This window comes from Melanotaenia boesemani, chromosome 19 (assembly GCF_017639745.1).
Source record: "Melanotaenia boesemani isolate fMelBoe1 chromosome 19, fMelBoe1.pri, whole genome shotgun sequence".
NCBI classification, from domain to species: Eukaryota; Metazoa; Chordata; class Actinopteri; order Atheriniformes; family Melanotaeniidae; genus Melanotaenia; species Melanotaenia boesemani.
Genome location: NC_055700.1, coordinates 15,679,237 through 15,702,137, shown reverse-complemented (window position 1 = coordinate 15,702,137; position 22,901 = coordinate 15,679,237). Strand labels below are relative to the sequence as shown.

The following is a 22,901-nucleotide window of genomic DNA, read 5'->3' as shown; positions in this document are numbered from 1 at the left end:
AATTTGTTCTCAATGTGTTGCCAGGTTAAACAAACAAACAAACAAACAAACAATAAATAAATAAATAAATATATAACCATCCATTCATCCAACCCCATTTTTTATATATACGCCCAGTTGCTGAAGCTGACACGGGTAAATCTTTATTAGTGCGCCCCCCTGTGTTTACCTATTATAATACCAACTGTTGAACGGCAAAGCGACACGCGCGGCAGGCAGCTCGCCACTCGCGATAATTCGCGCTAGAGAGCAGAAGCTGGGCGGAAAAGGCGGGAGAAGACTGCCGCTTCCGCGTCCGCGCAACAGAGTAGAAGCATAAAACACAAGACGAAATGGATGATAAGTTGATATTGGCTGTATTTAATTTCCCAGAGCTGTTTAATATCACTTTACCGAATTATCGCTGCACGGAAAGTCGTGCAAACGCATGGAGAAACATCAGCATCTCCCTGGGTATCCCATGTGAGTATTTGTTTATTGTTTATCACAACTTTACTGCCAGTTATTATTTGCCTAGCCGCTGTTGGCTAGGCAAGTATTATGTGTTGTAAGTGTATTTCACACAAGTGCTTTGATATTCGCAACCTTTTAGGTTCCTTTCCCCCCCTTTTTTTGTCTTCTTTACATCCCGCTGGCGTAGATGCAGTCGCGCGCGCCGTGTTAGCGGTAGCCGCCTCCGTTGCTCGCACGCCGTAGGCCGCGTTGCACTCAACCGCACGATCCGTGTTAACTGCGTGTCCAACACCGCACGGTGGATGGGAAAAGCTGCTCAGCAACACAGAGCGTACACATGAATTACGAACTGGAATGATCGAGCCCGTTCCGTTAACGCTCGGAGCTCTTTCTGGGGGTTTCGCTGTAGCGGCAACACCGCGGCGTGTTGGATAAAATATATACCAGACCGTGAGGACGCCCGCCCCCTTCTGAAATATAACCGGGTGCACAACCTCATGGTCGGGAATGGGACAGAAAAAGTGACCCACGACTTTTCTCTGCTGCACTATCGACTCAATAAGGAGAAAATGAACTAAAGAGGCTTTTTTTCTCATTCTAGGCAGCTTTGTGAACATGTAACCACCCAAATGTCCTATAAATACATAATTGGTAGTTTGAATCATGGCAATGAGTTGCAGAACAGGAAAAATTATATTGATGAAAAGATAACAGTTCATTAATCATTAAACACATTTATGTTTTCTGAATGATGTTAAATCTTCGTGTTCAGGATAAGGTTTTGTTTTCTGAAATGTTCCCTAAAGCAACTGGGGAATGATAGTTTTGGCGTTTTATTACCCCATTATATATTATAGCAATTATAATAGTTTTATGACAAAACATTTTTAAATGGCTCATTTCAAAATTTTGCGCATATGTTGCATGTATTATATTAATATGTGATCCTTTACAACTTTGGGTCAGTAAAACAATGTAGAGAACTTGGATTATGATTTTTTTTAAAGAACATGTTTGGTTGATCATGGGAGAGTCAACATTTCTGTAATGTGTGAAATTATTACACTAATCTGAGATACAGATGTTGGACTGTAGCATTGATTTATATTGCACAAAAGCCAGTTTGGTTATTTAGCCTAAGAGCTGTGTGGCGTTACACTGGAGCTATTTTGCCCTCATTTTCATGTTTCCTACTACAAGAAGGGCAACAATGTGCTACAAAAGAGCTTGTTTAAATTTTTGGCTAACAGTAGTAAATTTCAAAACACTAAAATGGACTCTTTCATCATCTAATACGTACCGTGACTAAGATCCCAGTCCTGCAATGTAAGAGATGGCAATACAGTGGGATAATTCCAGCAAGAGACACAGTGGAATTTCTAGTCTGTACTCTTAGGATTTGTGCAGGAGACTATTGTGCTGTGCAGAATTACAGGAGATTTATTTTGTATTATAACCATGTAATTTTTTTTACCTTGTTGCATGCTGCTTCAGCTTTTACGTTTGCATTATTTTTCTGTGATGTAATGGTTCTTACCCTCTTATATTTCTACTTTTAAAGCTGAGGAGTGCAAAAGAAAATGGAAGAACTTGAGAGACAGGTACCTGAAGGAAGTCCGAATGGAGATCAAAAGCAAGAAGCAGGGAGAAATCGTACAAAGTAAATGGAAATACAGACAACTTATGAACTTTATTGCCCCCTTCACTGGATCAAGAGGTAGCGTGGCAGATATTTGTGGCAACAATGACGATGACCAAGACAATCCTGACAATGAATCTGGCAGTACGGAGGGAGAAACCACTTTGTCTGAGTCATTCAAATCACCACAGAATATCACAAAGGTCCCCATGACCCCACCTGAATCCAAGCCCCAAGGGGCATTCGTAACACAGATATCTGCACCATCTCAGGACACGCAAGTGGCCCAGCTGGCTGTTGTAGCCAAGATGTCACCAGTCCCACAGATAACCCCTAGCAGTAATACTGGACGTAAACGGAAACCAGCACCAGAGTCCCCGTCACCGCCTTCCCCTCAAGGTACACCATCGCCAACGAAATGGCTTGTCAAAGACAATGGCGCATCGTTTCCCTCTAGGATACGTGATGAGGACGAACTATTTCTGCTGAGCTTCGTTCCGGCTCTGAAGAGACTTGCTCCACAAAAAAGGTGTGAGACAAAAATGAAGATCCAGCAGATTATGTATGAAGCAGAATTCAATGTTGCACAGGCAGAATTACAAGAGAGAAAGATGGAGTCAGAAGCACAGGACTGATCTAGATTAACTTTTTTAAAAAACTTTTTCTAAGATACTCTTCCACAAAGTAACAACTATTTTCTCTTTGTAATACAAAGCAGACAAGTCAAAGTTGAACCCTTTTTCATGTAGAATATGTTATAGTTTGTCTTGATTTTTGTATTTATTAGACGAGACTTTTTCTATTAGTAAAGTCAATAGATTTACACAATTATAAAAAAGACAAGTATTAACTTAATCTATAAGCTTTACTGTCAATAGAGGAAACTGACATTTAGAAATGTTTCATGTTCAACAACCAGTCTCCATTTGAACTCTGTAATCTACAGTATTACACATTTAATAACAATGCTATACAGAAAACAGCAAAGAAAATAATTAGACATTTGATGAAAAACACTGCTTTTAAAATAAAGTTTTAATCAGCTTAATTTTGCTTAATGTGCAAAAAAACAAACAAAAAAAAAACCAACTTAAATTTTAATTAAAATAAAGCAACATCTGTCATTTGAGTAATTTCTGCTGGAGTCTTCATTTGTAAACATCTTGATGAGGAAAACACTTGCAATATCTTAACGTTAACTTCCCATTACAGTATAGTCAATTAAATGTACACTAAACCATTTGTGGCATTTAAAACCCAAATACTAAAAAGAAAAGCATCCATGCATATACAAAGCCTCTAATAATGATCACACATTGAGGCTTACTTTACACATGTGAAAGTGTCAAAATTAGGACAATTTGTGAGTTTTTCAGACATGTCCACAATGGGAGAAAGTAAAAAGAAAAAGATGTAGTTGCATTCTTTGCAGCATTTTTGCATGAATCTGTTTTGTTGGCCTGTGAATCTTGTGAGGGAAAAGTACGAGTAGATTCACCAATGCCTCACCATTGCATGCATATAAGAAGCAACAGGAAGTTTTTATGACTTGATTCACAGTAATAGTTCATTACAGATCTTTGTGTTACTGAATATCCACTTTATTTAAATGTAAGATGAGATTCAAAGAGAAAAAGGTCAAGAATGTGATACTGTAATAGTAAAACGTTTGAGCTAAGAACAATGAAACACCTCTGTCAAACTTTTGACAGTGCAGTCTCGTTCCAGTCATCTATGCAATCAGCAGCCAAAACATAATCACTAGAGCGACAAACAGGAAGAGTCGAGACAGAAACTGTTCATCCATGTGCTGTGGTGTCCCTGGAGCTGCTGTTTGGGTAATAGTTAAACAGAAGTTAGTTGATATATTGTTGCTAGAAGACAAAGGAAAAAAAAATTCAAGGTGAAAGTGTAATTACCTGGAGGAGGTCGTCCATCATTAATATTGAAAGCTGTAGCAAAAATACCAAATGGAAAGGCCCCAATTCCAAATGACATCTGGAAACCACCATCTCCAAAGCCAAATCCCTGGAACCCCTGCAAGAGGTGTTTTAAGATGAAAAAGTGAGATGGGGAGCCATCTCAACAAAATCAGTAGTAATGTTAAACAGCGTAAGTGGTTCGTGATGCAACAGGCATAAGATTTGTGGTCATTCTCATGAGAAAAAGCAGCAGTTCAGGTATTAACATGTAATAGGTCCCAGTAGGAAATCCTTATTTGTGGATGGGCGCTGAGCCCAGGTTTGTACTGCTGCTGTTACATCATTGCAGGTAATACTTACATCATGAGTGCACAATGTTACTCAACATGATGTGATTAAAAATTACAAAAAAAATGAAGGCATTGATGCTGATGCAAATAGAATAATATACATTGTTTTGAGTATGTAGATGTTTTAAGTACTTACACCACGGTTTTCTGGCTCAGGTCTTTGTCCTTGTGGCCGAGGGGGTGTCCTTTCTCTTTAAAAGAATTTAGTGAAAAATAAATCACTTCATATACCAGAAATTTCAGAAAAAAATCATTTATGTTGTAATGTTAGCCTCTGTCACTGAATCCTAAAACACAAAATGTGAACTAAACATCTTTTCCATTTTGATTAGATTATAGATTGTAACTGCACAATACACAAAGTTAGCCAGATATGTGTTAATACATCTAAATACCCACCTGGGATCCTGCTGGCCTGTACTTCCCCTCCCATATAAGGGGATTACTTTGTCCCTGCTGATACCAGCTTTACACACTGGACATACTTGTCTGTTTGGTCGGGTTTCCAACCACTGCATAAAAACAAAGAAAAATGTTAAGGAATCCCGTCTACTTTATAAAGCAAATGTGACAATTTAGCCTCTTTGTTGTTTAAATACGGGACAAAGAGTGCTTACCTGATGCAAACAAGGCCAACTAGTCAGAAGTTGAGAGGGAAGATGAAAAAAATAATGTCATTGTGACAATGTCATGCAGTACAGCAAGTCACGTATCTTGTTTCTTGCTTTTCTACCACTAAAGCAATTTTTGATAAAGTTTCAGAAGAAAGAGCTGACTTTTTGTCACACTATTAACAAAAATGAAGATTAACCACACTATTAAAAATCAAGATTTTTGTACTCATAACGCCCTAAAGGTTATATAACATAGTGTTTTGCTACAGATAAAACTAGCAAATATTAAGTAAAGCTGAAATTATTAAATTATGCAACGTTAACGCCAATCATGTACAAACACTAGTGATTGCAGTATGATCGAGAAAATGCCAAAAACATTAATGTTAAGACATCCTCATTTGTTAATGATCTCACTCCTGTTTAGTCCGGTGGATTTCTAATTTCAAAACAAACATAGGAACAGACTGCAATTTGGGTCTTACCAAAAGAGGTGTCCACACAAGCTGATCACGGCATCCTTGGCCGTGTCTAAACATATATTGCACTCGAAAGTGCTGTCCTGGTTGCCACCGTCAGCCTGAGTCGAGCTGCTGGACCCGGGGCTTGTGTTTTCAGCGGCTGCAGAGGAGCCAGGAGCTGGTGAAGAAGATGCAGCGGCAGCCATTTGTTATAACTGGATCCAATAATCGGGACAAAACAGTTGGGGTAATTCCGTTGACACCCAGCGCCTCAAAAACACACATATGGAGGTCGAGTGGACAGGACTGGTGGCTAACAAAAAGGAAAAATGATAATGAAAGGAGTGAAATCAAACAAATTTTATTGCTAGCTGGCGTCCACCTGGAAAAAATAATGTATGCTAACGATAGCAAGCGCAGAAGATTTCACTCTCTGACGGGTAAACCGAACAAAAAGCTAAACAAACTGTTATGAATAAAGCATGAATCCAAAGTGGCGATTACAATAAAAGTTTATGGAAACTGTTAATGACAACTTTGTAAAAAGTTGAGAAAATATCCTTACAGCCAGTTGCATCACATCCGCAACTCTACAAACCGGAAGTAGTTCCTGACGTTGGAGGAGGAGCATGGACACTATGAGAGGGGCGTGGTCTTTACGGCACGAATTTACTAGGAAAATGTTTAGATTTCATAAGTGAAATACTTTACAATCATTCAAGTTCGTTAAAAATAAGAAATAAGACGTTTTACATCTTAGCCTGTTATATCATACCTTGTACTTTTTCTCCCATAGCTGACAACAATTTGTCTTTATACAAAGTACAGTTCTTTGTACTCCCATGGAAGTTAATAAATAGTAAGCCTATATAATAATAATAATAATAATAATTATAATAATAATAAAACTTAGCCTTAATATTTTTTTACAAGAAAAACAGGAAACCAGCAATGCTTTATAATTAAATTAATTTCAATTCTAGATTATCACAGTCATTTTAAGGTACTTTACAGACACAGTCTAATTCAATATTCAATTCAATTTATTGTCCAATTATATTTCAAATAAAACACTCATTATGTGATCCGCATTAGTCTTACATATATATAAATAACTGTGTTCAGGTAAGCTGTTTCATGAAAAATAACTGCCTGAAAAAAACAAGGGTTTGCATCAATATTGAAGTTACTGTACAAGAAAAAAATACAATAAAGTCAATATTTTATATGATAATTTTTTCATAGATGTTTAAATATGTAGCCTATTTCCTTCTGACATAACAAACAGGATTAGTTACTTATTTATGTACACTGAATTAATAGAGAACACAGAGATTTTGAATTTTTGTCACTTTTCTTTAATTCAAAATTGAAAAAATCTGTTTATTACAAATAATTTGATATTCAGCAACAAACTAAACACATCTCACTGGTAGACATTCCAGCACACAAAACAGGTCACAAACACAAAAGTTATTCACATATAAAAGAGGACCTCAATACCATTGTTTCTCCAGGTATCTGTTGGAGCCATTTTTCCAGTGTTGGGGACACGGCCCCAAGTGCTCCAGTGACCACTGGTACTACTGCTGTCTTCACCTTCCATGCTTTCTCCAGCTCTCCATATCGTCCTCAGTATTTCTCCAGTTTCCCACGCTCCTTTATTGGCTTTCCTTTGTTGCTTATCCATGATCACAATGTCTTTTTGGTTGGCCACCATCATTTTGTCCCACAGGATCTTAGTCCTGGTGTGGTAGATCTGGGCCTCAATTGCCCTGGCACTTAAGGCTTGCTTCTGTGCTGCCATAATTAGTATGGCCTGTTCATATCCTCCACTTCAGCTATCTTTTGGTGGTCGTCTCAACAAATGGTCATTTTGTCATGAACTTTACATTACATAAAAAAATAACATTTATGCACATTATTTTTTATGCACGTTATATTTTACATTACATAAAAAATAACGTGCATAAATGTCATCCAAATTTACAGCAATCTCCATATACAGTTAATTACTCCTTAGCATATGTTATCTAAATGTCAGCTTAGTTTTTTATTATTTCCATTGACTTGCACCTAGATTGACTGAGACCACCTGTGCGTAAATCTTCTGCCATTGCATCCTCAATCCTTGACATTAAAGACCGCTTTAGAGTTTTTTTGAAGTCATTACCAATAAACACATAGAGAATGGGGGATATGAAGCTGTTAGCTGAAGCCAGGGTGGTCCCAACTTTTAGCCCAGTTTGAAGTACTTCCAGGCTGTGGTTCCTATAATCCAACTCCAGGAGAACAAAAGTATGATAGGGGACCCAGCAGAAGAAAAAAGACAGAATGAGTGCCACCATGATTTTATAAGGTTTTCTTGACCTGATGGTCAAACTTCTCAGCTTTACACCAAGCACCACGCAGCAGAACACAGTCATCAGGCAAGGAATCAAGAACCCACAGATGAATCGACTCAGTGCCACTGCCCTGTGTCTGGAATGGTCCATGTACTCTGTGTAACACTGAGTGATTGAGCCATGGATTGTTGTTTGTCTGAAGATCAGTGAGGGCAATGTCAGGAGTGCAGAGAAGAGCCACATCAGAACAACTACTCCATAAGCTTTCTGCACTGTCCGGTGGTTGTGTGCCCACACAGGAAACCAAATCATGACACAGCGGTCAGCGCTGATCAGAACTAAGAGAAACACACTGCTGTACATGTTGAGAAATAGGACGGAAGAGCTGAGTTTGCACAAGACTTGTCCAAAAGGCCAATGGGATGTTATCATGTAGAATATTTCAAAGGGCAATATGGCACAGAATAAAAAGTCTGAAATGGCCAGACTCATGTACCAGGTGGTGACGACAGTAGTTTTCATTTTCCATCCACAGATCCAAATCACTAATAAGTTTCCTCCAAGCCCAACAATTGATATAATAATATTGACTGCCACAAGAACATGAGTCAGAGAAGACTTAGATGTACTAAAAGTCAAAAATCCTTCATTAATTGTGGTGTTCTCAGTTTGGTTGTCTGGAGTGTAATCGTCATAGTCAATATAATCCACACCCATGGTTGACTTTCCTGAAAAATGAAGCAACATGATCTTCTTAACAAACACTTCTACATACATGTGTAAATAACTAGATTTTAACTTAAATCAGGGTAAATATTCTTTGAATACTTACGTTGTGTCTCGATGTGAAAGTAGCTACAAAAAACAAGAAGCTGCTGGTACTGCCTTCCTCAGTCTGTAGCAACTGGATACAGCTTCTCACTTCTGTTTCCTGGGTAGTGTCAATGAGAAGAGTGACATTTGTATGAAATTTGGTCACAAAGGTTAAAAAGACTTAAGGGAAATTAAGCCATTTATTAGGGACTGTTACAGTTTCAACATGGATTACATAAGAGTGACAAAAACCACCCCCTTATGTTCCTTACACAAAAATGTCACGTATCTATAAACCATTTAACCGGAAAGGTGGTATGTGCAAAAACTGTAGTTCAAGAAAGATTTTCTATACGTTATATAAGTTATGATAAGCCTTAATTAAAATGACCTGGTTGGTTTACTTCCAGGGTTAAGAAAACTAACTTTCCATAACAAAAATTATTTTATATAGAAATCTTAAAAAAAAAACAAGAGCTGCTCAAACTGTGCTTTTTCTGTCAGCTTCTCTTTGAGGTTTTTCTAAGTCAGACCATACAATTTCCTCTCATCAGCATGCTTTCAAACCAAAACTGACAGATTTGTGAAAATAAACAGTCTAATTGTTTTTTCTTTTGACTTCAGCTGTATATTAACATGTAACATTAATGATAAATTTTAAAACTTTTTAGGACTGAGGCCATAGAACCCAAATAGCATAGAAGCTTGAAAATGGCAAAGAAAGACAAAAATGTTTAAAAAAATAAAACAAGGTTTTTCTGTATTATTCAATGGTATATTTGCTGAGACAAGATGTTACATGTCACATGTACAACATTAAAAGCAACATCATTTTAAGTAAAGACAGTAATTATCTAAATATACTTAAAAAATTATAAAAGCTCAATATTCAGGACCCCTTAGTGTAGAGCATATTTAGTCGCCTACAGGGATGAAATATTTAACACATCAACAATATGACAGTAGATAAATGGTTAACATTTGTTAATCAAGTGGTTGTTTCATATTATACATCAACAGTGTTGTTATAAACACACAGTCCTATGCTGTTCCCCAAAAATCATATGATGTTCTTATGCAGCAGAAAAAATGCTGACTACTTTATTCTCAGAAAAATAAGGACAAATCACCAAATCACCAAATCTCGCTGATGCAAATGGTTGAGCATTATTTCAAATATTCCTCTTTATCCTCAACAGACAAATATTCATTTTGTATGATTTTCTAGTTATTTTGAAAGAACTATTTAGATACCTAACTTTGGTAAAATATTGTATTACAAGTGTTGAATCATGGGACTTAAACTAAACAACTATTACAATTAAATTTGCTTCAAATATAATAAATAAAAGTAATAGTTTGGTAGAATAGAACAATTTGCAGTCAAAGAAGATATCCATAATTGTTATCAGCCTATGTTACATTTTCAGTCCACTGTGTTGTCCATTAACACCCTGGTGTTTGTGGTCCTTCAACAACTTTATCTCTTCTACCAGAATTTGGTAGGCTGATCATGTGAATAACAGAATATGATTCCTCCTTTAAACACAACTCAGTAAGCTTACAAAACATGAAAAGACCAGCTGCTATAGTTATTAAAAGAATGTTTTTCCCATTCTTGCTTGATATATGCTCTTATCAGCTCAACTCTTCATTCTTTGTTCTTTCGATTGCAATCACCAATAAAGACTTCTAGGAGATCTAGGAGCAAAATGTTGCTGCAAACCTTGAATAACCTAAGAATCCTCAAGAAGTGCTCAGTCCTTTTTGTAAACAGTCTGTTTTCAACTGCTAGTCCAATTTGTTAGGTATTTGTGTAAGGTATAAGGTATTTGTAGCTCTTCAATAAATTACTTCTTCCAGTATAGAATTAGTGTTCCACTTATCTCCAGTCCTCTTAACATCCATAATGTACAGCTATGATTGATTCATGATAAGTAAGATTATTGTGTTGTTGGTAAAACCTTGAATTTAAATATTCTGCTTAAATTGGTACTTAAAAACTACTTTTAAACTGATTAGTTCACACAAACTGGGCATGCGTAGTTCTTGTTAGTTTAGCTCCTCCCCCCAGGCCGCTACGTCAGCTCCAGGCTCAAAGCTGCTGTTTGAAACTGCGCCATTTGGTAAATATGGCGAGTACTGTGGTGAACAAGTGTCTCAGTCCTCTGGCTTTCCTCACCAGGAGGCTCTCAGCTCCACAGCTGATCACTCAGTGTTGCTACCACCAAAAGGTAAATATTATGCAAATTAAAAATTATATTAATTATCATGCTTTGCTTGTAACTTGCTAACTGATGTAGCCGCTTTCCGGCTAATGTTTACAAATATTGCTATTAGGTTTGACTAACTTTATTACTGTATGAACTTAAAACAAGTTCCATGAGCACGTAGATGTTGTCACCTTACTCAGGAAATTATTTAAAGGTTAACTGTCTTGGCAGGGGATAACCACAGGGAAGTAGCTTACATATATTTGGCTGGACAAAAGCCCGAAATTACATCAGTCAGGCTTCATCTCTGGGTTATCACATACAGGGAGATACATAGCCTATCATCAGACTCTGGGATGTTGATCAAGAATATTTATGAGATGCGTTTCATTGAAGCAGTTTAAGAAGTTGGAGACTAGAATAACGTCTTAATCTTCCTCCCAGCTGTCCACAGTTTTAATTCTTAAATCACATCCGATTAAAACGCGTTAAGTGATTGTGTTGGCGCACAGTGTTCTAGAAATAACAGTAAATATGTTCAAGTAAATGTTCCGTAATACCTGAGCTGTAGCTTCTTCTTAGCTATGTAGTATCTTTAAGTTAACTTAACAACAGTAAATTTGCTTGTCTGATGCAACAGAAAAAGTAGATTAGTAATTGTCAGAATAAGGGATGTAATAGACACGAAAAGAGTTTGTGTGGTCCTGATTGTTTAAACTGAGTATTTATGGATAAAGGTACTCTAACCAATAGATGATGAACCTTTCTTAAAGTCTGACTAGCTGTACATTGTCTATTTTAATGTTACAGAAAAATAATCTAATGAATATTTTTTTTCAATCTATTTTTGATTTATTTAAATCAATTTGACTTATCTTCTATTTAAATTATCCCAGAATTTATATGCTCTCTTGGCCTTATGTAGTCTTGTTCACAATGACTCAGCAGAAACTCCGGCAGGGCAAGACAAAGGCATTTGTTCTGTGGACATGGTATCCAGTCCAGTTCTGTGTATTTAAGCGTCTTACATTAGGGAAGAAATTTGTGGTTGTGAAACAGTGATGCAAAGAAATATGGACATTTTTTAAGTACAATGTATATAAAAAAAATTAAGATATCTCTGCCATCCAGCTTTGTCTCATTTATTTTGATATTATAGAGAAGCAGCAACATTGTGTTAGTCCTCACACCGCTTTTTCTCTCTCTGTTTCTGAAGGTGGTGGATCATTATGAAAACCCAAGAAATGTGGGCTCGTTGGACAAAGCCTCCAAGAATGTTGGGACTGGCTTGGTGGGCGCTCCAGCCTGTGGAGATGTAATGAAACTTCAGGTGTGCTTGTTACCTTGTTAAGTAAGGATGGACTGCAGATTTCTAAGCTGTTTGGGCTTGTCTATAGATGTGTAACAACAAAACAAAAGATATCTCATGTGTTTTGTGGTTTATTTATTGAAGGTAATTTTAATATATATTTGTACAGTGATGTATGAGTACTTTTCACCTTTGAAGTTGTAGTAAAAGTAAAAACTTCTTGCAGATCGAAGTTGATGACCAGGGAAAGATTGTGGATGCCAAGTTCAAAACCTTTGGCTGCGGCTCCGCCATCGCCTCCAGCTCTCTGGCAACTGAGTGGGTGAAAGGCAAATCTGTGAGTGACAATTCTGTCTCTGCCTTTTGGAGCAGGGAATGTATTGTTTTTCATCTTTAACATATATTCTACTCTGTCCACTTCTTGTTGTCAGGTAAGTTTTTTTTTTATGATTCCTGAAGCTGTCTGCTTCTCTTTTCAGTTGGATGAAGCTTTGCAGATTAAGAACACTGACATCGCCAAAGAGCTCAGTCTTCCACCTGTTAAACTCCACTGCTCCAGTAAGATTTTAATTAATTTAATTTAATCATACACATGTTCCTTAAGAGTTTGTAAAATTAACAAGTATTTGTTGCTGTCATAGTGCTTGCAGAGGATGCCATCAAGGCAGCCCTAGCTGACTATCGCCTCAAGCAGCATGACAGCCAGCAGGAGGCAGTTAGGGTCAGCAATTAAATGGAGCCATCTCACTTTGAGCTGGATGCCGTCTGCTTCCTGTTGCCAAGAAGAGAAGTGGCAGTAGTCCTGCATCACCAATTCACTTTCCAGCAGTTATGACAAGTACACCGTGGTCAACCCTCTGTAGCAGAGTTCCACCAGGCTTTCTGTATTAGTCTGTGGTCCTATAACCCTGTCTACTGTATCTTTTAGCCTGTCATGTAAACGCACAATGTAAGCACTGGAGTTTGTTGGTACAAAGCTGAGCCTTATGTTTTTTGAGATTGTTTTGCCAGTTTTTTTCTTGCCACTTTCAGATTTTGCTCTGAAAGAGTTATATTTTGACAAGTATGGTGGAGGTCAAAGTTAAAAGCTGCGTGGTGTCTGCACTCTGAAAGCACTGGCAGATTGATATGCAGTGAAGTGGCTTCAGATGAAAAAGGGGATCCAGTGGTATTATCGTAATAAGTGTAATTTGTTATATTTATAAATGCTTTCTTGAAAGCCTGCAATAAAAGTATTCTCAGTCATACTTTTCAGTCCAATTTATTACTAGGAAAAATAGATATATTCGACATTGAGATTGTGTTTATGGGAGCAATTCAGGTTGAACTCTTTACTTGATGCCTCATCATGAATGCCAAAGGTTACAAAATATAAACCTGGAAACAGTTTATCTAGATAAAATGATCATAAACCCTATCACACATATGCACCTCATAAACTGACTAAAATATAGACGTGTAGCACATATGTAGACAATCTTTCTTTGTTTTACTGTTCAAGTCAAATGAAGCTCCTCGGGTACTTAAATCTCACATTCACTAAAACTGAGTTATAATCAGTTCTTAGTGTTTTATTTAAAAGTAATTAGGATAATTATACATATTGCAGACAAATATACTAAAATTCTGACCAAAAAAAGATAATATGATATATTTATGAAATTACATAATTTATTCAATCAGGGCTGAAAGGCTGCTCTAACTGGGTTATCTGAGTGAAAACAGAATATAGGAAAAACATCTTTTGGTGGAACATATCTGTATTTGCTTAAATAATCGTAGAAATCTGTGAGGATGGAACTGACAAATCTCTTCTTTTATTCAAATCATTCATTATTCAGTTACTAGAAGGCAGTTTTCTCTCCTGCAATGAGCTGAAGTGTTGCAGAATCATTGTGAATGTGTAAAGAGGCAGGCCGGAGACTCCTGCCAGTTGAAGGCTCTCTTGAGTCCTCCCCTGTTTTCAGCTGCTCTGGAGCATCCGGTTCTGAAGTAGCTGCTGCTGCTGCTTCACTGTCAGAAAGCTCACTCTGGCCCTTCTCCTCAGGGAGACTTGCTAGCTGCTGGTCCAGGATGCTGTCATCTGCTTTAGAGTTGTCCTCAGGATTGAGGTCTGCTGCTTTCTGACAGGACTCACTTCCCTCTGCAGCATCAACAGATTTATTTGGTGTGCGAAGGCTCTTGGCAGCTCTCATGATGTCTGCCTGGAGCTGCTTGTGAGAGTCCACTGGCTCCTTTTGCTGTTCAGGAGAAGATTTTTCTTGCACTTCATTAAAGGGTTTAGCACCTCCGGTTTTGTCCTGGTGGTCCACGTACATTTTTGAAGGGAAAGAGGAAGGGTAGTAGGCATTGACTTTACGCCTGCGACTCATGAAAATTGCCCCACAGATAATAAGGATGATGAGAAGGAGGAGAGTTGTTGCCACAAGGATTAGGAGCATGTTCTCCTCCAGAAAGTTGACAAGCTGTTTCAGCAAGTCTGTTTCTTGTTGGATTGGTTCAGCTGGTGTGGTTTGGTACTCATTGGAGAGGACTCTGGTGGACACAGAGGAATTAATGTAACTGTGTTCTTCCTCATCCGTACTTCCCTCTAGAGAGCTGTAAAAACGTAGTGTTGTGGCCTGGCTGCCGATAACGGAAAACACCACACACAGACTGATCTGAAGAAGGGCCACAGGGAGCATCCTTTCCTCTCAGGATCTGAAGAAAAAACACATTTGATGTCAGTTCCATATGGGAAGACTGTTTTTTTGTGCACATTTGAGTCAAACAGCATCTGTTTTTCTTTAAAATATAAACCTGTTCAATTAAAAACGCAGCTGCTGTTCAGGCAGCTATTCCTGTTTCCTTGAAGACATTTGGCCATTTAAACAAGAGAATATTTAGCCTGTTTCATAATGAAGGATTTTTAAGCAACTTCTGCAAACTAGCACGCTGTGAAATGCAAAATGAAAGTAGAAAGCAATTTAAAGTATTATGACACTAAAAATATTTTGAAACATATTTTAGTGCAGTGGCTAATTGTTAAATGAGAAACCATACATTTCCATTTACCTGCACCCATTTAAAATGAAAAGACTCCAAAACAGGACACTGCACACTCACTAAACTCAAGATGGATCAAATGAACATGATGTATGTAAAGAACGTGGAGATAAACACACTTATTAATTATTGAATTTAATAGCAACATGTGTCAAAACAGAGAGGTAGTTTCCACACTACACTGCAGTTCTTGTTTTAATCCAACAGCAAGCATTTGAGAACTGAGACCAGCTTTGAAAAGGAAGTACATTCTTATCCTAGCTTGATATATAATCCCAGCTGCCCAACAGCATACACATGCATATGACATGTGCAATTTCTGATTGTGACAAATGACATGTAACATGAATGTATCATACAGATCAGAATATTTCAGAAAAAGGAGCAAGAAGAACCAATCATGTATTCCTGGCTTTATATCAAATAGATGTTTTACAGTGTTTTTTGCAACTTGGGTAGACTAACCCTCTAAACTCTGTTTCAACTCTGCTATGTGTGTGTGTGTGTTTTTTTTTTATTTGGATCACGCTTTGCTTTCTGCTCAGAGTGTGTGTTAACTGGCAACAACTCTCACACTTTTATCCCTGTTCTGCTGCATCTGTGTGCAAGCTGGCCCGCATGAAATTCTGCTCTTAACTGGAAAAGGGGGTGGGATTTTCTCTTTTTCTTTTTCCAAATGAATCACCCCAGATTGCATACAAAACCACACATGCCTGTAGTCAGACACAAACATAAGGACATGAGGTGGTAACATAAACACAAAGGAACAAGAGTCTTCACTCAGCAGATTTTTGGAAATGTTAAAAGTGAAAACTCAAAAGAAGAATGACCCAATTTCAGTTGTTGGCTTTTCTAACTACAGCAGACACTAAATATTATACCAAAGTTTAATTATCATGCTCTAAGCTCCTGAATCTGGATGCTTCTCGTGGGCGTCATGATGCTGTCATGTCACCATATATCAAACCATTGTGTGGGCTGACAGGATGTTGAGGAGCTCCAGTATTGTTTTAGTACATTGTGGAATAACTAAACTTAGAATCAAAAACAGGTGAAAGAACACATTTTACTCACCATACAGTGTAGGAGAAGACGTGTCTCTGATGAAATCCCCTCTGATGGAGGTTAAGTGAAACCTGTTTAGAAGAAGTGATCTTAGAGGGAGCACAGCAAAGAGTGCACGCAACAGCTTGGTGAACCACGCCACTTCTGCAGTTTCAGGTTTCACTGTGGAGGTTTGTCTGGATAGTGCAAGAAAGATGTCATTAACCATGAGTACAGATCCCTCCTTCTGCCTCTCCACTGTTCTCCTCCCCCTCCAGTTTCCCCAAAAGTGTCTGGGCTCTCCTGCCTGCACACAGATTGTTCTTGTTAGGTAGGAGTTTATAAAGTGCTGTGGGGGCAGGGGCCTCCTCTCCTTCTCTCCTGTGTGGTTAACAGGATGTGTAAGGCCCATTTAACAATAGATAAATACTTTAAAAGCTTTACACACCAGCCCTTAACCATAACAATTTCATCAGATCAAACCTCTGATCAAACCTCTGACTGACAGCCGAGTGACCTGTTAGTGCAGGAAGAGGTTAATGTTTCCTGTGAGGACAATGTTTTGCTTTGGAGCCATTACAAACAATGTGGTATTATTTATCCAGAGACAAGCAATTAAACTCACACGGTGTGAGTGTGACCACTTTAGGGAGGGAGTGTGACTGTGCATGAGTGAATGCATTTTTATTTGGTAAGTCTGCTATGTGATTGCTCAAGACAAATCTAGCTTTATATGGTCAACAGGAGCATGGGATGAGGTCCTGCATCCACCAGGTTTACATTTGACTCAGATCTGTTGATAATCACGGCTGTCTGTTTCAGTTCCATGAAAAAAAGAAAAAAAGGCTTCAAGGACCAAATATGAATTCAGAGAACCGTTTTGTTTTCTCAGGAAGGGAAGTGAATATGAAATCCACTCCAGTGTGGGAGAAGGGCTTCTTGTGAACCTTTTATAAATAAGGGAACAGACTGAGTTGAGAGAATGTCCAGTTTTATTATGATTGTTTACAATTTCACATACATGTAAATACATGTTACACACAAAAAACAATTATTAAAAAATAGAAAAAGAGCTCTGCTTTATTCCTTTTTTTTTTTTTTTTTTTTTTTTAGCAAATTAAGCAACACATGCCCTTATATTCAATCTTAGACTAAGAAACATTTACAAACTCTGGTAGCATAAGTTTAGAAAATGTCATATTTACATTAACAATAAGGGTGTTTAACTAGTAAATTAAGAGATCATTTCCAATTAAAGGAGGTCATTTTGGGATTTTTCTTTCTGTTCAGACTATCAAATGGCTTTTTGTTCATGTAAAAGATCTTCAATGTTTTAAATGACCAAAAGGAAGTCCTGACCCTAAAATGCATTGACAACTGAAATCAAAGTTCTTAAAGCCAAATTAACACTCCCAGGCAGTTTGGTGGGGGTTGAATTACTCCTGCACATATACACTCAACTTGACTCAAACTGGTTTTCAAACTGTTGATGCATAGAAGAAAAAGCCCAAAACAACAAAAACAAACCACAAAGATCTTGTAATTAGCTGGTAGTAACACCCACTGCTGCTACCAGCTGTCTGTTGGTACAATTAGTCTACTAGTAGTAAGTGGGTACTACTAGTAGCTGTGCAGTGCAAGTAAACATACAGACTGTTATTGAAATGCCAGAAATATGTTCGTAGTTCAGACTTTTCATTAGTTATCTACATCACCTTGTAACACTGTACTTCCTGGTGAGTAGTCTGGCACACTTCAGTGAACTAATGAACACCTGATTACCAGTCCATTAAGCAGAATGAGGTGTTTGGAAAAGGAGCTGCAGATATGTACAATATGACGTTTTCCTTTTTTTTTATAATGTAAACTTAAGAGACCCTTCAGATAAAAAAAAAAGATCTGTAAATGAACATACCATGGGTTCTTTAAATCCTTACATTTCCATCAAGCTGGATTTTTTTTTTACTTTAAAATGTTTATCAGAAAGTTAAATAAAACAATTACTTAATACATCAGTACTATGAAGAAGCTGCATCTTTTCATTCATTTCATTCATCTTTACATTCTTGTTAGTCACCATTAAACAGCTTCTGTGAGGAACAAAAGTGTCTTTAAAAGAAGCACAAAGTAAGCCTTCCTGTCTCCTGTTGCAAAGTGAAATACCATCAGGGCCCTGCTCCGGATGCTAAAAAAAACCCCCCCAAAAAACCCCAGAAAACTGCTTTGATAACTCTGCATCCGGGCTTAAATTGTCCAGTTGGGGGCAAGTGTGGAGTTATGTGAAAAGGAAAAAGTACCGCCTTTTTTCACCAACTGCTAGATACAGTTAATGATGCTTGAACATTTTTTTTGTCATTTCTGTATGTTGCTCTGCAGATAGTGGGTTAACCTCAACGCATGCCCTGACATAAAAGAGGCCACTGTTTCCACATCACTGACTCCAGACTGTTCAGAATGATGTGTAGATAAGAATCCTACTTGTTGTAGATTAATTCAAACATAGCGGTCATTTTCTGGTAGAAAGCTACTGAGCGTGAGGTTATCTCCTCCATCCTCATCGCTGTCCCCAGCCCCAGGAAACACCAGGACTCCATTTGTGATTGGATTGCGTTGTCTTGTATAGGCATGATTCCTCTCAGGTAGCAGAGAAGAGATGCACATCATCTCAGTGGCCTGCTGAGGTCTCCTCAGCTTGCTCTTCCTTGCTGACAGCTTGGCGCAGAGAACTATAGTAGAAACCATGAAGATGGTTGCCAAAGCAGCCAGGGCGGCGATAACAATGAGGCACTGCTTCACAACACCTCGAGTGGAGCAGGGCTGGGCCTCATTGGTTGGGGAGCTCTTGGATCCTTCTTTTGGAGCTGCTGTAGTTGCTGGAGCTGATCTGGTTGTTGGAACTGGCAACCCATCGAGTCCTTTAGGGTACAAGATTCCTGCTGTACTGTTGGAGATGTAAGTGGTGGAGCTGGGATAATCAGTTGTAGTAGAGCTTGATCCTACTGTATCAGGAAACTTAGATGAAGAGATTTGGATGCTTGTGGCAGAATTAAAATGAGATGTGGATAAGTGTTCAGCACTTGTGGATGTTTTAGCCTTAGAGGGATAATGATAGAATGCTTCCTCGGAAGTGGGGTTTGCCGAGTTTGTGGTTGTGGAAGTCGTGGAACTTAAGTTCTGAGTGACATTCAAAACTGTCTGAGTAGACTTTTCCAAAGAGGAGGTGGAAGCCAATGCCGATGCACTTTCAGGGTGAGTAGATGTGGTGTGTGGGAAAGAAACAGACACCGTTCCTGCAAGAACTGTAGAAGCTGTTGCAGAAGCAGTCACAAAACTGGGAGTGGATGGTTGATGGGACTGATTTCCTGCTGTTTTAGTTGTGTCTGTGATCGTTGTATTGTGGGAAGGTTGTGCTGCACCTGGAACTGTGGTCGCTGCAGGCGAATGTTGAGCTTTACTTGCAGCAGTGGTCACTGCAGGCGAATGTTGAGCTTTACTTGCAGCAGTGGTCACTGCAGGAGAAGGCTGCGCTTCATTCTTAGCTGTGGATTCTGCTGTTAAACCAAGACTTTTAGAGCTGGTGGTAGCTGTTGCAGTGCTCATGGTAACCAAACCATCTGTGCCGCTGTATGAGCTGTTAGTTTTGTTATTCTCAGTTGCTCCTGTGGGTAACTCCGTCATCTGTAGTGCTGCTGTGTTGCTAACTTCTGCATATCTTTGTGTTGGATTCAAAGTTGAAGGTTGTGACTCTTTTACATGTGCAGGGGTGTTCCTGGTTGTGCTGTTTAACTCAACAGTGATTTCATTGCTGGTTTCTGGCCTGGAAGTTGTCATAGACTCCACAGAAAACAAAACACACAGTCCGCATAGCAAAGGCACACATATCTTCATACTGGAGAGCATCATTGTTGATTAATTGTCTGAAATTAAAAGAAAAGGTTCAAGTTTACTAGTTGTAGCTTAAAAGGTTGGTTGAACTCTCTTTAAAAATTAAGTCAAAAAAGACATGGAAAAAAAGAAATTCTTGGTTATGTGTCAGTCATCGACAACTCAGATATGATGAAACAACCATGTGCCTTTACCACATCCTTTACTTCATGTTTTACAGATAAAACAGAGCTACTGCATTTGTAGAGAAGCATTAATGCAGTCTGTCCAAAAATCCTATGACAATTTTACAAAAAAGTTCATCTATAGACCAATAAATAAATAAATAAATAAATAAATAAATTCCAGGGTTTCTGCAATGTTGTAAAAGTTTTTTTTTTTTTTTTTTTTAAAAAAAGATGAGCTTAAAGGAAGAAAGGTAGAGTAGATCCTAAAGCCAGAAACATCCACCCAGAACTTAGACACATCATCTTACCTTGTTTCTGGTACAGCAGAAAGCTGTATGCGAGGTAAAAACTTCAGTTAAGTTCAGCTCATTTCAACTTCTCTGGAAGAAAGTCTTTGCAGCTTTGACATGCTGGCTATTGCCCTGCCTCAAAAAGAAACAGGAAATGATCAGACTTTCTTTAAAAAACACTTTAGTATAATGACATTTTAGACACCTCAGATATGCAAAATAAAAAAAACAAAAAAAGAAAAACACTTCCTTTTGAAACCTTAACTCATATCAGCCCCATCAGCTCTCTTTTTTTCCCCTCAGAATTTTACTGTTGAAGGCATGACGATGACTTAAATCAGCTCAGCTTGTAGATTTTAAGAACATATACATTTATCGGCAGAATATTTCCTTACCTGAAATATGAACAGCAGACAAGAGCTCAGGTTCCTCTGGGCACTGTTTTTTGCATGTCCTGATTACTTCTTTATTTAAAGTAGCAGGAAGTACGCAGTTCTGTAAACTGCAAGAACGCTTGTCGCATGTCAACTGTTGATCATATCTCCATGTAAGATTTAAAGCTGTCATGTGGGTACAAAGCAGCAACTCGTGGATTTCAAGGGACTGAATAAACCACAGAGCAGTCACTCATGGACAAAATGATGCACATTAAATGTATCATGTGAATGAGGAACAAGCATAAAAAAAGCTCATGATGGAAGAGTGTCACCACTTTTCAAGGGTGGTGCATCATTACAGTTTTCGTAAAATGAAGCTTGGGCTCCCCCCCATTTCTATTCTGTATGGTAATAGACTTGCTCGTCATTTGGAAATTGTAACTGTCACTTCCTGTGTTGGTGAATCACTGAGATGTGGCCTTAAAAAACATTTGAAGTCACAAATAAATGCTGTTTGTTTTTTGTTTTTGCAGGTTACCATGTTGCGAAGAGAAAAAAAAACTCCACCGGAAGGGTGCAATACATTTTGCCAGTGTTTATTTTCAACCATGATATGCTGCAGACGTTGTTCATAAAAATACATTTTTTCATTCACTGGTCAGTTTTGAGACAAAACAAAAATGAACCTGATTTCACTCACCTGATTTTCTCTTCTCTTTGGCCCTCATCTCACCTGCATCTTGTCCCTCAGTCAGCTCCTCTTTATCTGCTGACTTAATCACTTCTGATGTGTTTAAACCTCAAGATTTCCATAAGTTATCACCTGTGATTTTTTTTTGTGTGTTTAAGCAAAAAATCACCAGTTTGGCAACAATTACAATTATTCCAAACCCCCCAGTTCTTTTAAATCTATATTCTGTATAACCACTTTAGTCTGCTGTCTTTTGTGGCATGTCACCCCTTCTCTCTGTTTTATTCCTTTCTTCTCTCCTCTGTTGATATAGGTCACTAGAACCCACAAACTTTTTACTTTCACATATTACGCTTCAAACTGTGCATTTTAAACAAATGAATTAATTGTTTTTGATCACACAGGGCTTAACCACAAGACATCAACAAATGCTGAATATTACTTTCATTAACCCAAAGATGGAAACTTTGTGGGATTAATAATAATTTATTAATGTTTCATGCATAATAATAGGCTTATGGCACAGAGCTGGTATTTGGGATTCAACAAAAAACAGATCCCTGTGCATTGATAAAACATGGCCACAGGTTTGACATTACCCTGCTTGACCAGTCACCACCAGGATTTTACCAAAGCTAGTGATCTTGGACTTCTTCAACTGAATATGTCTAGCTTCAGTATTTGTCCAAAAAAAAAAAAAAAAATTTGTGAATATATTTACATTGACAGTGATGGTGTTGATGGAGATAATAATTGATGTTGATAATCATGATGATGATGTATTTCCGTTGCTGTCTGTGTCTCTTATGCAACTCATGTATTTTCTTATCTGCTTCTTTTGATCTTGTACAGCACAAGATGCCTAACGTATGAATAAATCTGCTTGCATTTGCCTTAATATTTTTATTAGCTTTTCTTCCTTGATCTCTTTGACATATTGATTTTGGAAGAAGGCCATGTCAAAGTTCAAAAAACACTATATATATATATATATATATATATATATATATATATATATATATATATATATATATATGTATACAGGGGAGAGATCATCAGAAATGAAGAAAACAGAAACAAATGTTTTGATGTGTAAAATCTTTATTATGTGCACAGAACTGTTTTTCAGGGGTTCAGTGAAACACAAGCTGTGTGAGTGGTCCCTTCCCAACACCAATATGCACCAGAAAGGGCAACTTTGCTTTGACCCCTTAACAGTGACAAGAGGCACCACTACTTTCGTACAACATTTACACCAGAACGATGAAAACCCTCCCTTCCCT

At 37.9% G+C, this 22,901-nt stretch overlaps 6 protein-coding genes across 8 annotated transcripts; 2 read left to right on the top strand and 4 right to left on the bottom strand.

Annotated features, from left to right (window-relative positions):
• Positions 1–197: 197 nt before the first annotated feature.
• On the top strand, positions 198–2,727 carry LOC121630350. Its single transcript, XM_041970612.1, has 2 exons — positions 198–462; positions 2,015–2,727. Exons 1-2 carry the CDS (start codon positions 333–335, stop codon positions 2,725–2,727), a joined length of 843 nt encoding a protein of 280 aa, XP_041826546.1. The 5' UTR covers positions 198–332.
• Positions 2,728–3,542: 815 nt separating this feature from the next.
• rnf185 (ring finger protein 185) lies at positions 3,543–6,084 on the bottom strand. Of its 2 annotated transcripts, XM_041970613.1 has the most exons (7): positions 6,005–6,084; positions 5,464–5,752; positions 4,982–5,000; positions 4,764–4,876; positions 4,501–4,555; positions 4,012–4,129; positions 3,543–3,922 (listed from the first exon to the last, which is right to left on the bottom strand). In XM_041970613.1, exons 2-7 carry the CDS (start codon positions 5,643–5,645, stop codon positions 3,825–3,827), a joined length of 585 nt encoding a protein of 194 aa, XP_041826547.1. In that variant the 5' UTR covers positions 5,646–5,752; positions 6,005–6,084; the 3' UTR covers positions 3,543–3,824. The 2 variants fall into 2 exon arrangements, with proteins under 2 accessions (XP_041826547.1, XP_041826548.1); XM_041970614.1 differs by having other exon boundaries at positions 3,543–3,919; positions 5,464–6,047.
• A 501-nt stretch (positions 6,085–6,585) lies between these two features.
• LOC121630139 (chemokine-like receptor 1) lies at positions 6,586–8,703 on the bottom strand. Its single transcript, XM_041970241.1, has 2 exons — positions 8,617–8,703; positions 6,586–8,512 (listed from the first exon to the last, which is right to left on the bottom strand). The coding sequence occupies exon 2, from the start codon at positions 8,499–8,501 to the stop codon at positions 7,485–7,487; it is 1,017 nt and encodes a 338-aa protein (XP_041826175.1). The 5' UTR covers positions 8,502–8,512; positions 8,617–8,703; the 3' UTR covers positions 6,586–7,484.
• A 1,974-nt stretch (positions 8,704–10,677) lies between these two features.
• iscub (iron-sulfur cluster assembly enzyme b) lies at positions 10,678–13,364 on the top strand. Its single transcript, XM_041970802.1, has 5 exons — positions 10,678–10,831; positions 12,027–12,140; positions 12,346–12,456; positions 12,599–12,677; positions 12,761–13,364. The coding sequence occupies exons 1-5, from the start codon at positions 10,730–10,732 to the stop codon at positions 12,850–12,852; spliced, it is 498 nt and encodes a 165-aa protein (XP_041826736.1). The 5' UTR covers positions 10,678–10,729; the 3' UTR covers positions 12,853–13,364.
• Positions 13,139–16,391, bottom strand: tmem119b (transmembrane protein 119b). Its single transcript, XM_041970801.1, has 2 exons — positions 16,239–16,391; positions 13,139–14,819 (listed from the first exon to the last, which is right to left on the bottom strand). Exon 2 carries the CDS (start codon positions 14,801–14,803, stop codon positions 13,964–13,966), a length of 840 nt encoding a protein of 279 aa, XP_041826735.1. The 5' UTR covers positions 14,804–14,819; positions 16,239–16,391; the 3' UTR covers positions 13,139–13,963.
• Positions 16,392–17,182: 791 nt separating this feature from the next.
• Positions 17,183–21,294, bottom strand: selplg (selectin P ligand). Of its 2 annotated transcripts, none has more exons than XM_041969124.1 (3): positions 20,946–21,294; positions 20,569–20,686; positions 17,183–20,125 (listed from the first exon to the last, which is right to left on the bottom strand). In XM_041969124.1, exon 3 carries the CDS (start codon positions 20,109–20,111, stop codon positions 18,702–18,704), a length of 1,410 nt encoding a protein of 469 aa, XP_041825058.1. In that variant the 5' UTR covers positions 20,112–20,125; positions 20,569–20,686; positions 20,946–21,294; the 3' UTR covers positions 17,183–18,701. The 2 variants fall into 2 exon arrangements, with proteins under 2 accessions (XP_041825058.1, XP_041825059.1); XM_041969125.1 differs by having other exon boundaries at positions 20,569–20,682.
• Between the last annotated feature and the right edge of the window lie 1,607 nt (positions 21,295–22,901).